Source organism: Ranitomeya variabilis, chromosome 7, assembly GCF_051348905.1.
Source record: "Ranitomeya variabilis isolate aRanVar5 chromosome 7, aRanVar5.hap1, whole genome shotgun sequence".
NCBI classification, from domain to species: domain Eukaryota; kingdom Metazoa; phylum Chordata; class Amphibia; order Anura; family Dendrobatidae; genus Ranitomeya; species Ranitomeya variabilis.
The window spans coordinates 190,170,769-190,183,451 of NC_135238.1; the positions used below are offsets into that span (position 1 = coordinate 190,170,769).

Below are 12,683 nucleotides of genomic sequence, written 5' to 3' on the forward strand. Positions count from 1 at the left end.
CAGAACTGCCTCAATTCTTCGTGGCATAGATTCAACAAGGTGCTGGAAGCATTCCTCAGAGATTTTGGTCCATATTGACATGATGGCATCACACAGTTGCCGCAGATTTGTCGGCTGCACATCCCAAAGATGCTCCATACAAGGCAGGATGGATCCATGCTTTCATGTTGTTTACGCCAAATTCTGACCCTACCATCCGAATGTTGCAGCAGAAATAGAGACTCATCAGACCAAGCAACGTTTTTCCAATCTTCTACTGTCCAATTTCGATGAGCTTGTACAAATTGTAGCCTCAGTTTCCTGTTCTTAGCTGAAAGGAGTGGTACCCGGTGTGGTCTTCTGCTGCTGTAGCCCATCTGCCTCAAAGTTCGACGCACTGTGCGTTCAGAGATGCTCTTAGGCCTACCTTGGTTGTAACGGGTGGCGATTTGAGTCACTGTTGCCTTTCTATCAGCTCGAACCAGTCTGCCCATTCTCCTCTGACCTCTGGCATCAACAAGGCATTTCCGCCCACAGAACTGCCGCTCACTGGATTTTTTTTCTTTTTTGGACCATTCTCTGTAAACCCTAGAGATGGTTGTGCGTGAAAATCCCAGTAGATCAGCAGTTTCTGAAATACTCAGACCAGCCCTTCTGGCACCAACAACCATGCCACGTTCAAAGGCACTCAAATCACCTTTCTTCCCCATACTGATGCTCGGTTTGAACTGCAGGAGATTGTCTTGACCATGTCTACATGCCTAAATGCACTGAGTTGCCGCCATGTGATTGGCTGATTAGAAATTAAGTGTTAACAAGAAGTTGGACAGGTGTACCTAATAAAGTGGCCAGTGAGTGTATATATATATATATATATATATATATATATATATATATATATATATATATATATATATATATATATATATATATATATATATATATATATATAATGTCCCCATATTTCATGTAAATAAACATAATGGAAATAAGATGTATTTCATAGGAGTCACTTACCGGCAAGCCTGGATATCCAGGATTACCTGGAGGACCTGGAATTCCTTGGCCATGTCCACCTCCAGCTTCTCCTTTCTCTCCTTTTTCTCCCTAAAAACAAATTCCAGTATCAGGAAGATCAATGGTACATAGTACGTAGAACCAAATCATGTCAATGCTTTTCTTTTCATTTACAGAATTTAAAGAGACTACAATTTTCTTTATTTTATCATAAATCAATAGTAAATGCGGAAGTAAGAAACGTAATTTCTCTTATTCACGAAATCTGCTTCTTTTTCCTTCTGGACTGATTATACATTCTCAAAATTCACGTGTAAAGTCGAGGTCTTCAGTGCATAAAGATTATTTTTCATTACTCAGATAGGGGTGCAATTGGTGCTTATAAAGTTCTATACAGAACTGTACACTAGAAATGTAGACAGATTTGTGCAGTTTGTGAGAGAGAATGAACAAGTAGGGAGATAAGTGACTAGTATGTGGAGATAGAGGCATTTTTCTCTAATAAGATATGTTACAACTGTTCTTATCTTCCCCTGTATTAGCGATTTATGAAATAACATGTAATTAATCTTTAACTTGACAAATGAGTTGTATATTAGGATCCAGAAAAAATGCCTAAAGGGCTTGTCTGAAGCAAAGTGCATTTCATACCATATGTCTAACTATTTGATTATTATGTCACTCACACTGCTTCTATCGCCGCCCCCTGATGACATCTCGATTCAGTGAACGAGACAACGGTGACTGATGTCAGGCAGCGTAAGCGAAACTATGGTCACTTCTTCATCACTACTACTAAAACAGGATATTATCAGGGGAGAGCAGAGACAGACACAGTAGTAAGTGACTGCAGCACCGCCCCTTAATGATGCTTCACTTCAGGGTGGAAAACAAAGCAGTTGGGGTGACAGCAGCCCCAGCCCTGCAATGCGGATCTGTTTTTAGAATCCCCAGTGCATGCTGGGTGACTAAAATAAAACATCCTCATCAGAAGTAAAAAAATAAAAAATGGAAAGCACATTAGAAAAGTGGTTAGAATATTAAATTAAATACTTAAATATATAGTATGAAATTCACTTAGTATCAGACTACACCTATGGGGTTGGGGGGGGGTTGCGGACTCCACTTTGATAGCAAATTTTAAGAGAAAGAAAGAATGCTCACATGGGGGATAAGTGGCCACAAGATCTTCTTTTCCCCTTTTCCTATTATGATCAGGTTTGGCAAGAATATGGGAAAGCCGGGAATAATAGCTGTGAGATTTACAAGTGTTCATGGAACTTAGATGTAATAAAGGCCACATTGGATTCAATATGCTAAACCTTTAATCCCTGGGAACCGTAATTTCACTCTTTCCTATTGAAATAAACATGCTTTGCTGAGCAGCTTTTAACTACAGCAATTGCTAGCTTTATTGCCTTAAAGGGAATCTGTCAGCAGGTTTTGCTCTGTAATCTGAGAGCAGCATGTGGTAGGGGCCAAGACATAGATTTCAGCGATGTGTCACTTATTAGGCTGTGTGCTGTTGTTTTAATACAATAAATGTTTTATCACCATATCATCCCTGCCTGGACTAGAGCTCCTGTGAGCCCTGGTCTGACCACACCCCCTCCTCTGATAAGCAGCTCACTGTCAATATACAATGTACACAGGAAGCTGTGGTGTGTGCGGGACTACCATTCTGAGATCTGCTACATGCTACAACTGATTGTGTAACAACTGCTGAACTCACTAAACTAAGTGACACATCATTGGAATCAGGGTCTCTTTTCCTACATTTGCCACTCTCAGATGAGGTAACAAAAACCTGCTGACAGGTTCCCTTTAAGGGTATTAGTAATTATTTAAAGGTAACTTCTCTAAAGTCGAATGTAGAGATCCCTCCTTATTCGGCAAAGTATAGCACTTACCAAAAAAGCTGCCGCGGGAACCCGGGTACCTGGATCGCTCCTGATCAGCTGTTTGGCGCCGCAGCTGCATGTGTCGCGGCTGTGTGACAGTCACAGCATATGCATGGAGAGCCTGTTTGTTGTGACTGTCAGACAGCCGCGACATATGCAGCTGCGGCACTGAACAGCTGATCAGCAGGAGCGATCCAGGTAACAGAGTTCCCGCAGCAGCTTGTTCGCGCTATACCTTGCCGAATAAGGCGGGAGCTGAAGATATTCGCTCATCTCTGGTCAAATGCAATTACATTTGATCGCTCTATCCTTCTATATCACTCACCCGCGTTTGTAAATCTCTAAAATCATATGGGAAATTTCCTAAAATAGAAAAAAAAGCATTTTAATTAAAAATCTGCTAATCGTTTAGGATTTAACAGTTGTCGACTTGAGCTAAAAATCCCATGACTTTAATCTCCTGTGATTATCAAAATATGATACGGACTCATGCAGGCAAGGAGCTCACTACACATCTGGACAGATACATTTATATCGTTTCTCTGACATTCATAAACATAATTAAATGTTAGAATTCAGTCTGTCTGTACCAACCACGAGGGGAATCTTAGGCGCTTACTGAATACCACTTACACATTGAACGCCATAATAAAATAGTATATAGAAAATCCCCTCCTACATCTGGCAATTTTTTTTTTTCTTTTTGTTTTTTTTACAATTTTGTGTTTTTAGACTGATGCTCTCCCAACAAGTGTTTCATGGAATTTGGCATTGTGATTTTATTCTGTTTTTGGTTTATTTTTCCCCTCTAATGTCTTACCTGGTGGGCCAGGGGGGCCAACATCTCCTTGATCACCTTTTGTTCCTGGAAATCCTCTCTCCCCTTTCTGACCTACAATAATACAATATGAGAGTTAATACAACAGCTATTACAACAGCTCAAAGCACTGATTAAGTGAAACCCTTCCTGAAAACGTTTCACACGACTCCTCTATTTTCATTAGCCAAGTATCATACTTTCTAGAACAGATCCTGAAAAAGTAACTAAGATTTTTTTTAATTGAATTACCCTCCAGGCATTTCAAACTTTTGATTTTTTTTTTTGTAATAGACTTCAGTACCCTATTTTGCTATGTTGTCTCCCAATCACTATGCTGCAGTGCAGTTTCCCGTGCCCAGTTTATGCGCCTTTGGAAGCTCCTTTCATCTGCTGCTCAGCAAAAATCTGTATACTATATTTAAACAATCTGCCTTAGTTTGGGCGTGAGGCGCAAAGAGGCTCAAAATTCCATAAACAGATTGTGTGACTATAGAGTATAAATATTGCCAAGCAGCAGATGAAAGCAGCTTTTAACCCCTCAAAACGGAGCCCTTTTTCGTTTTTGCGTTTGTTTTTCGCTCCCCTTCTTCCCATAGCTATAACTTTTTTTATTTTCCCGTCAATATGGCCATGTGAGGGCTTGTCTTTTGCGAGACAAATTGTACTTTTGAAAGACACCATTGGTTTTACCATATCGTATACTCAAAAATGGAAAAAAAATCCAAGTGCAATTTCACAACTGTTTTTTAGATTTTTTTAAACCATGTTCACCAAATGCTACAAATGACCTACCATTATGATTCTCCAGGTCATTTCGAGTTCATAGACACCAAACATGTCTAGGTTTCTTTTTATTTAAGTGGTGAAAAAAAATCCAAAGTTTGTTAAAAAAAATAAAAATAGGGATTTTTGTGTACTCACCGTAAAATCCTTTTCTCCGAGCCATTCATTGGGGGACACAGACCATGGGTGTATGCTGCTGCCACCAGGAGGCTGACACTAAGTATTACAAAGAAAGTTAGCTCCTCCCCTGCAGTATACACCCCTCTGCTGGCTCCCAGCTAACCAGTTCGGTGCAAAAGCAGTAGGAGATCAATAACATATAAGCGTATAGCATGTCACATTATATATGAGAGTATAACATATCAAATGATAAAAACAAATACAACTAATAATAGGGAGGGAGCTGTGTCCCCCAATGAATGGCTCGGAGAAAAGGATTTTACGGTGAGTACACAAAAATCCCTATTTCTCCTTCACCTCATTGGGGGACACAGACCATGGGACGTCCCAAAGCAGTCCCTGGGTGGGGACAACATCAGATCAGGCCGTGTAACCGCTACTTACAAGTGCGCCAAGGCGGCCTGCAAAGTCCGCCTGCCCAGACTCACATCTGTGGAAGTGTGTGAATTATAGTGCTTCAAGAATGCATGCGGACCTGAGACAGGGAGATAGGCTGACATCTAGCACGGAAGGACTCCTGGATGGTGAAAAGAATCCACCAGGCTAACGTGGCCGATGAACCCGGCTAAACCCTTCCTGTGACCATCGGTAAGCCTACTTACCATCGAGAAGCCCAAGCAAAGTGTCCAACCTTTGGAAGGACGCCGTCCTCGATACGTACCCACTTGGAGCACTCACTACTTCCAGATTATGGAGAACCCATTCCGTTGTGTGGACTGGAGCCGAAAGATGAAAGGACGATGCCCCTGCAACAGTGGGAATACAAAACCACCTTGGCAACGAGGGAATGGGATGGCTTGAGGGCAACGATGCATAGATGGTAATAAGGAAAAAAGACTGAAAGGAACAGAGTGGGAAGCTCTGAAGACTCATCAGGATGACAAGAACGCATAGAAAAAAGGGGAGTGACGTTCCCTTATCGTAAAGTCTTTCTGGATCGAAAAAAGGAGTGTACTGTAAGATCCCCAGGACCATTAAGGTCCCCCAGATCTAACGGTACCCGGTAGGGAAGAACTACAGGTGGAGACTCCCTGCGAGAAGGTCCATAGTTCCAATTTTGACGAAATAAGATGGAGAAATACTAGTACCGCAAGCGAGAAAACCTGACATGGTCAGTGCGGGTCTCCCAGGATCACTGGGGGCCTTTTCCGCTTCCAAAAAGGTCTCAGACGTAGTGGAAGAGGAGTTATGGAAATTGGTACCGTGGAAGAAACGGAGTATGCACTGCGATAGACTTGGATCTTGCAGCCAAACCATGAACTGGAGTACATAGGCGTTCAGCTTGGACGCCATCCGACCGACATCTGGAGTACTCCAGTGAAGGCAGATGTGAAGGAAGACTTCCGAGTGAAGTTCCCACTCACTTGAGGAGAAAAACCCTGACGGCTGAATATGTCAGCCGCCCAGTGTTCTACTCCAGGGACATGTACTGTTGAGATCACCGAATGATAGATCTCGGCCCATCAGAGAGTGCGAGGTACCTCGGCCATGGCGCTTGACTGTGGGTACCTGCGAGATGATTGACGTATGGCACAGCCGTGGCATTATCCAAATTGAAGACGGATGGTTGACCCCCCTAAGGGCAGTGGACCTGCTGTGGGATTAGCCGTACTGTTCAGATCCCCAGAGAAATGATCGGGAGAAGAAGACGGGCATTGGTATCCCTAATAACCATTGGACCAGAAGAAGGCTCTGGATGAGAAAGGAGCTTAGAAACTACCTTTTGAAAGCCTGATTGACTTGCTGAAAACGAGCGGAGCAAAAGAAAACTACTTCCGTTTTCATCTTATTGCTCAGAACCCTCCTAGCTAATTGAATGAACCGAGGGAATGAGTGATCAAGTGCACAAGCTCCGTGTTGAAGGGCCACGACCTTGACTCGAGAGAGAGAATTACCATCCTTCTTGTGCAGGATCATCGTCAAAGAGGATCTGCTGGGCTGGGAATGAGGAAAAAACTTGTCTAAGTTTAGCTGCTAGCCCAAGTGAGAGGGTATTGCAAGTGATATAGACGACTTAGCGTAGTCCTTGTAGAGCAGCTAGAGAGTCGACCGAGTAGGGCAGGACGACCATGTTTCTAAGGTGCAAGAAGCGCATGACAACCGTCATGACCCTTGCGACCACTCTGGTGTGGTAGCCAGGCAGAAGGGCCAGGTCGTGAAAATACTGTTCGCGAATGGAAAGGCGAAGAGAATATAGTAGAGAGGAGAAATAGGTATGTGAGGGAAGAATCCCGAATGACGATGGATGCCAGAAAACAACCACGTTTCTCTGTTGAAGTAGTGGCTGAGCGGAGGAACTCCATCCGAAAAAAGAGAGGGCCCTGTCAAAGGTTGTTAGAAGATTGGGGTCCAGAAATGGAGATACTTTTCATTCCCTCCATTTTGGAACCAAGATCCCTTAGATCTAGACTGTCCTGGCCAATGCTTCCACTGCTGGTTGAGCTTGAAGAAGAGATACGATCCCTTGCTAGTCTCCCGCTCAGAAGATTTGATTGGCCAGCTATACTGTGGAACGAAGTAGATAAGGTCTGGGACCCGGAGACTTTCATTCTCTCCCTTTGGTCAAGCAACCCATGTGGCGGCTAAGGAAGGGTAGAGCGCTAAACCCGAAACCACAGGACGGAACTAACTAGACCTGCTATCCGACCGTCTGTGGAATCTTAATTGATGATACACCGGCCAGGATACTGGTAGGAATACCGCAAGAAATTCTGCCCGGCGAGTCTGTCAAGTGACAGAATGCGGGACTGTAACCAGCAGGTCTCTGCCATCGTGCAGAGACGAAAATAAGGAAAAAAATAAAAATAAATAAAAAATAAAAACCTCGATCCACCATCTCTTAACAGGGAAGTGGAGAGGAATCGTCCACTTTCTTGCATCTGATACAAAGGGGGGAAAAAACCTCCTTGTTGGGACGCCACAAATGTGTGCCTCAGTACATCCCCAGAATTGAGGTTTCCGAGTGGACAGGGCAGGTTGTGGCGATAGACCTGGATGCAGAAGAAGATACATGGAGGCGACACTCCGTGTGCTCGTCTGTTGAAGGTGTGGGGGGAAATCGGAGCCCTTAAAGGGACCCGTCGCCCATAAAATTCCGACCAGGTATGGTATCCTACTTAGAGGTCTTCCAGTGCATCACCGTCAAATGTTGATGGAGATTATCTAGAACCTGTACGTTATTCTAGAATACTTGCGGCCCCTGCTAGCCGACGGCTCCCATTGTAGGAGAGGGAGCATGTGAGTGCTCCAGAGCTCAGTTAGGGTGACCAGCTTAGGATAGATGATGTGCCCTTAAGACCAGTAAATACTGGTCATGCGCCTTTAAGGCTAGGGGTTACTGGCCATGAGCCTTTAAGACCAGGGAATACTGGTCTTGTGACTTTTGTAAGATGAAATACTGTTCATGTGCCTTTAAAAGCAGGGCATGCTGAAATCCAGGAGATAATGGTCATGTGCCCTTAAAACCAGGGTATGCTGGTCATTTGCGTTTAAGACCAGGGCGTACTGGTCCTGAGCCTTTAAGTCCAGGGCAAAATGGTCACGTGCCCTAAAGACCTGGGCATACTGGTCGTGTGCCTTTAAAAGCCAGGGCGTACTGGACATGAGCCTTTAAGACCAGGGCATACTGGTCATGTGCCTAGAAAACCAGGACGTACTAGTCATGTGCCTTTAAGACCAGGGCATACTGGATATTGCGTTTAAGACCAGGGGATACTGGTCACGTGCCTTTAAGACCAGGGCATACTGGTCATGTGCCTTGAAAACCAGGACGTACTAGTTATGTGCCTTTAAGACCAGGGCATACTGGTTATTGCGTTTAAGACCAGGGGATACTGGTCACGTGCCCTTAAGACCAGGGCATACTGGTCATGGCCTTGAAAAACCAGGACGTACTAGACATGTGCCTTTAAGACCGGGGCATACTGATTATAGCGTTTAAGACCAGGGGATACTGGTCACGTGCCTTTAAGACCAGGGCATACTGGTCATGTGCTTTTAAGACCAGGGTATACTGGACACGAGTCTTTAAGACCAGGGAATACTGGTCACGTGCCTTTAAGACCAGGAATACTGGTCATGAGAGGAATGTAGGAACAAGTGCCTTAAAGACCAGCAAAGCTGGTAATGTGCCTTTAAGAACAAAAAAGCTGGTCATGCTCCTTTAAGACCAGGGAAGCTGGTCATGTGTCTTTAAGATGAGGGCACACTTGCCATGTGCCTTTAAGACCAGTGCCTACTGGCCCTGTGCCTTTAAGGCCAGGGCATACTGGCCTGATTAAGTACTAAGGAAAAGGAGACCGGCTTCTGGCAGAGCAGAGAATGCTGGGGATGTGACCCTTTTAAAACTAGGGGACCCTTAAGACCAGGGAATGCTGGTCCTGGGTTTAATAAAAAGGCATGGAAAGCTGGGGATGCACCTATGGGCCCAGCGACTACCGAGGCAGAGTAGCAAATACCAGGGAATGAGTCGCCAGGGAATGAGTCACCAGGGAATGAGTCACCAGGGAATGAGTCGCCAGGGAATGAGTCGCCAGGGAATGAGTCACCAGGGAATGAGTCGCCAGGGAATGAGTCACCAGGGAATGAGTCACCAGGGAATGAGTCACCAGGGAAGGAATGAGTCACCAGGGAATGAGTCACCAGGGAATGAGTCGCCAGGGAATGAGTCGCCAGGGAATGAGTCGCCAGGGAATGAGTCGCCAGGGAATGAGTCGCCAGGGAATGAGTCGCCAGGGAATGAGTCACCAGGGAATGAGTCATGAGAGCTTCCTTGCTGGGAACTCACAGCTCTCCGTTTGCAAGCCTGCATACTGTATTATACATTCTGTAGAGTGCAGGAGCACCAGAAAATTGCAGCCTTAAGTATATAAAAAAAAACAGGGAAGCTAGTCCCTTAATGCTGCCGGGGGGGGGGGTTGGGGGCCGATTCACCTTACTCAGGTTCTGAGTCCCCCGACTGGAATAGCGCTGACTTCAGCGCTGAAAAACCGCCGGCCGCAGCCCCCTCCAGAAGAAATAGTGACCGCAATGGAGGAGGAGGAAGATGGCCGCCGAGATCTCGTCTGGAACGAGAAGCGCCTGAATAGGGGGGCGGAGCCGCTAGAAGGGAGCAAGCGGTGGGTGGGGCTTCCCGGGCTGCGGCCTAAACAGGGCCGAAGCCGGGGACTAAAGTTATGGCTTCGGCCGGCGCGCACCCGCAGACTGAGGGGAAAAGTGCCGCGAAGCTCTGTGGGGACCCAGTCGCTATGGAGCCCTCCTCTGACCGTCGGAACACCCAAATCTCACGGAGCACTTACCCCAATATGGAGGGGGACCATGGCAGATGCTGCAGGTAGGAGCTGTGCCCGGGTAGATAGGCCGATGCAGGGTTGGGGAGCCTCCATCCACCATCCCTGCAGAAGAGGGGTGGAGAGGAACCGTCTGCCTCCTTCCATCATCCGCTTTTTCAGTGGTGATGCAGTGGGGGCTGCTCGGACGCCACGCTGGAAGGTGCCTCTGTACAGCCGAGGGTAAAACCTGGTGGACAGGGCTGAATGTCCGGCAATAGGCCTGGCTGCAGAAGAGGATACTGAAGGTGACACTCCAGTGCTCGTCTGATAAGGGAGGGGGGAGATCGGTGCCCTTGAAGGGGCCCGTCGCCCCTAGAATCAGCTCAGGCAGTGGCTTCCCACGTCGCAGGAGAGGATACGGAGAGGAAAACTCCCGTGCTCGCCTGTTGATGGTTCGAGGAGATCGGAACATGAAAGAATCCGTCGCCCCATTCGACCGTAGTAAAAAGTAAAAAACGGAAAAAAAGAGTTCTTTGGGTCTGAATAGCAGACCCGTCCGTGTGCCTCCTACGGACACTAAGCAAGAACTGGTTAGCTGGGAGCCAGCAGAGGGGTGTATACTGCAGGGGAGGAGCTAACTTTCTTTGTAATACTTAGTGTCAGCCTCCTGGTGGCAGCAGCATACACCCATGGTCTGTGTCCCCCAATGAGGCGAAGGAGAAATTCAAAATTAAAGAATTACATGAAATGTTCTGAGCCCTGTAGCATCTCCATTATTCGTGATCTCAGGTTGGGTGAGGGCTTATTTTTTGTGTGCCGAACTGAACTTTTTAATGATACCATTTTGGTGTGGATACGAACTTTTGATCGCCCGTTATTGCATTATAATTCAATGTTGCGGCGACCAAAAAAATGTAGTTCTGGCATGTTGACTTTTTTTCGCCCTATTGTTGGACCCCTGAAGATCACTATAAAGGTCGGGTAGTCAAACATACGCAGCACTACTCCATTTATATTCTACAGAGACATCTGAATACAGCACTCTGCTCTTTCCATTGGACCTATAGATATTAAGATATTTCCAATATGTGATGTATATGCACGTCCCACGTCGGGTGCCGGTGATTGCAGGATGCTTATGAGCTGACCGAACACAGTTATCAGGCAGATGCGGACTGTGTTACGCAGCTAGCATCTGCCCGTAACAACAGCAGTTTTTAATCAATTTTTAACCATTTAAATGCTGCTGGCAATCACTGGCAGTGGCATTAACTTGTGTACCAACTGTCATTGCCCCCCCCATGAATGTGGGGTGTTGATCGGCTGTAATGACCTCCATGGATGCCATCTTAATTCTCCTATGAAGGCTAGCCAGTGGCTGAGATTCACAGGAGAACGTCATTTTAACTTTCTACTGTAATATAGCCGTAGGTTCAAATTAAAATAAAGAATAAAAAAGGTTATAAAGATATGAAAACAATATAAATATGGAGTCACGCCTCCCCCCCTTTAAAAATAAAGAAGAAAAATAAACAACATAAGCATTGTTTGGTGTCATAACTCCCGTGACAGTGCAATCTATCAAAATATAAAATACATTTATCTGTACTGTTATAAGATAAACCTCAAAGAGAAAAAAAAATCAGAATGCCAGAATTGTGTTTTTTTGGGTAGCCACATCTGCCTAAAAAAGAAATGCAAAAAACTTCCACCAAAATATTATATGGACCCCAAAATGGTACTAATGAAAAAGGCAGCTTTCCTTTTAAATAACAAGCCCTCGCACAGATCCATCAACAGAAAAATATTAATGTAATGAGTCTCAGAACAAGGCGACACAGACCAATTTTTTTTGTTTGAAATTTCAGGGTTTTTTTATTTTTCTTACCACTTAAAATAAACAAGTTTCATAGTTACATAGATTACATAGTTATTAAGGTTGAAGGAAGACTTTAAGTCCATCTAGTTCAACCCATAGCCTAACATGCCCTAACATGTTGATCCAGAGGAAGGCAAAAAAAAAAAACATGTGGCAAAGAGTAAGCTCCACATTGGGGAAAAAAATTCCTTCCCGACCCCACATACGGCAATCAGACTAGTTCCCTGGATCAACGCCCTATCAAAGAATCTAGTATATATAACCTGTAACATTATACTTTTCAAGAAAGGCATCCAGTCCCCTCTTAAATTTAAGTAATGAATCACTCATTACAACATCATACGGCAGAGAGTTCCATAGTCTCACTGCTCTTACAGTAAAGAATCCGCGTCTGTTATTATGCTTAAACCTTCTTTCCTCCAGACGTAGAGGATGCCCCCTTGTCCCTGTCACCGGTCTATGATTAAAAAGATCATCAGAAAGGTCTTTGTACTGTCCCCTTATATATTTATACATTAAAATAAGATCACCCCTTAGCCTTCGTTTTTCCAAACTAAATAGCCCCAAGTGTAATAACCTATCTTGGTATTGCAGACCCCCCAGTCCTCTAATAACCTTGGTCGCTCTTCTCTGCACCCGCTCTAGTTCAGCTATGTCTTTCTTATACACCGGAGACCAGAACTGTGCACAGTATTCTAAGTGTGGTCGAACTAGTGACTTGTATAGAGGTAAAATTATGTTCTCCTCATGAACATCTATGCCTCTTTTAATGCATCCCATTATTTTATTTGCCTTTGTAGCAGCTGCCTGACACTGGCCACTGAATATGAGTTTGTCATCCACCCATACACCCA

At 44.9% G+C, this 12,683-nt stretch overlaps 1 protein-coding gene across 3 annotated transcripts in view; it reads right to left on the reverse strand.

The window, feature by feature from the left end:
* The window catches only part of COL18A1 (collagen type XVIII alpha 1 chain), a 233,228-nt gene that overhangs the window by 13,702 nt on the left and 206,843 nt on the right, over positions 1-12,683 (reverse strand). For all 3 annotated transcript variants that reach the window (XM_077272570.1, XM_077272568.1, XM_077272569.1), the window contains 3 exons: positions 3,718-3,789; positions 3,223-3,260; positions 997-1,086 (listed from right to left, as the gene is read on the reverse strand). In XM_077272570.1, the coding sequence (XP_077128685.1) occupies positions 997-1,086; positions 3,223-3,260; positions 3,718-3,789 (200 nt within the window). The remainder of the gene's footprint in view (positions 1-996; positions 1,087-3,222; positions 3,261-3,717; positions 3,790-12,683) is intronic.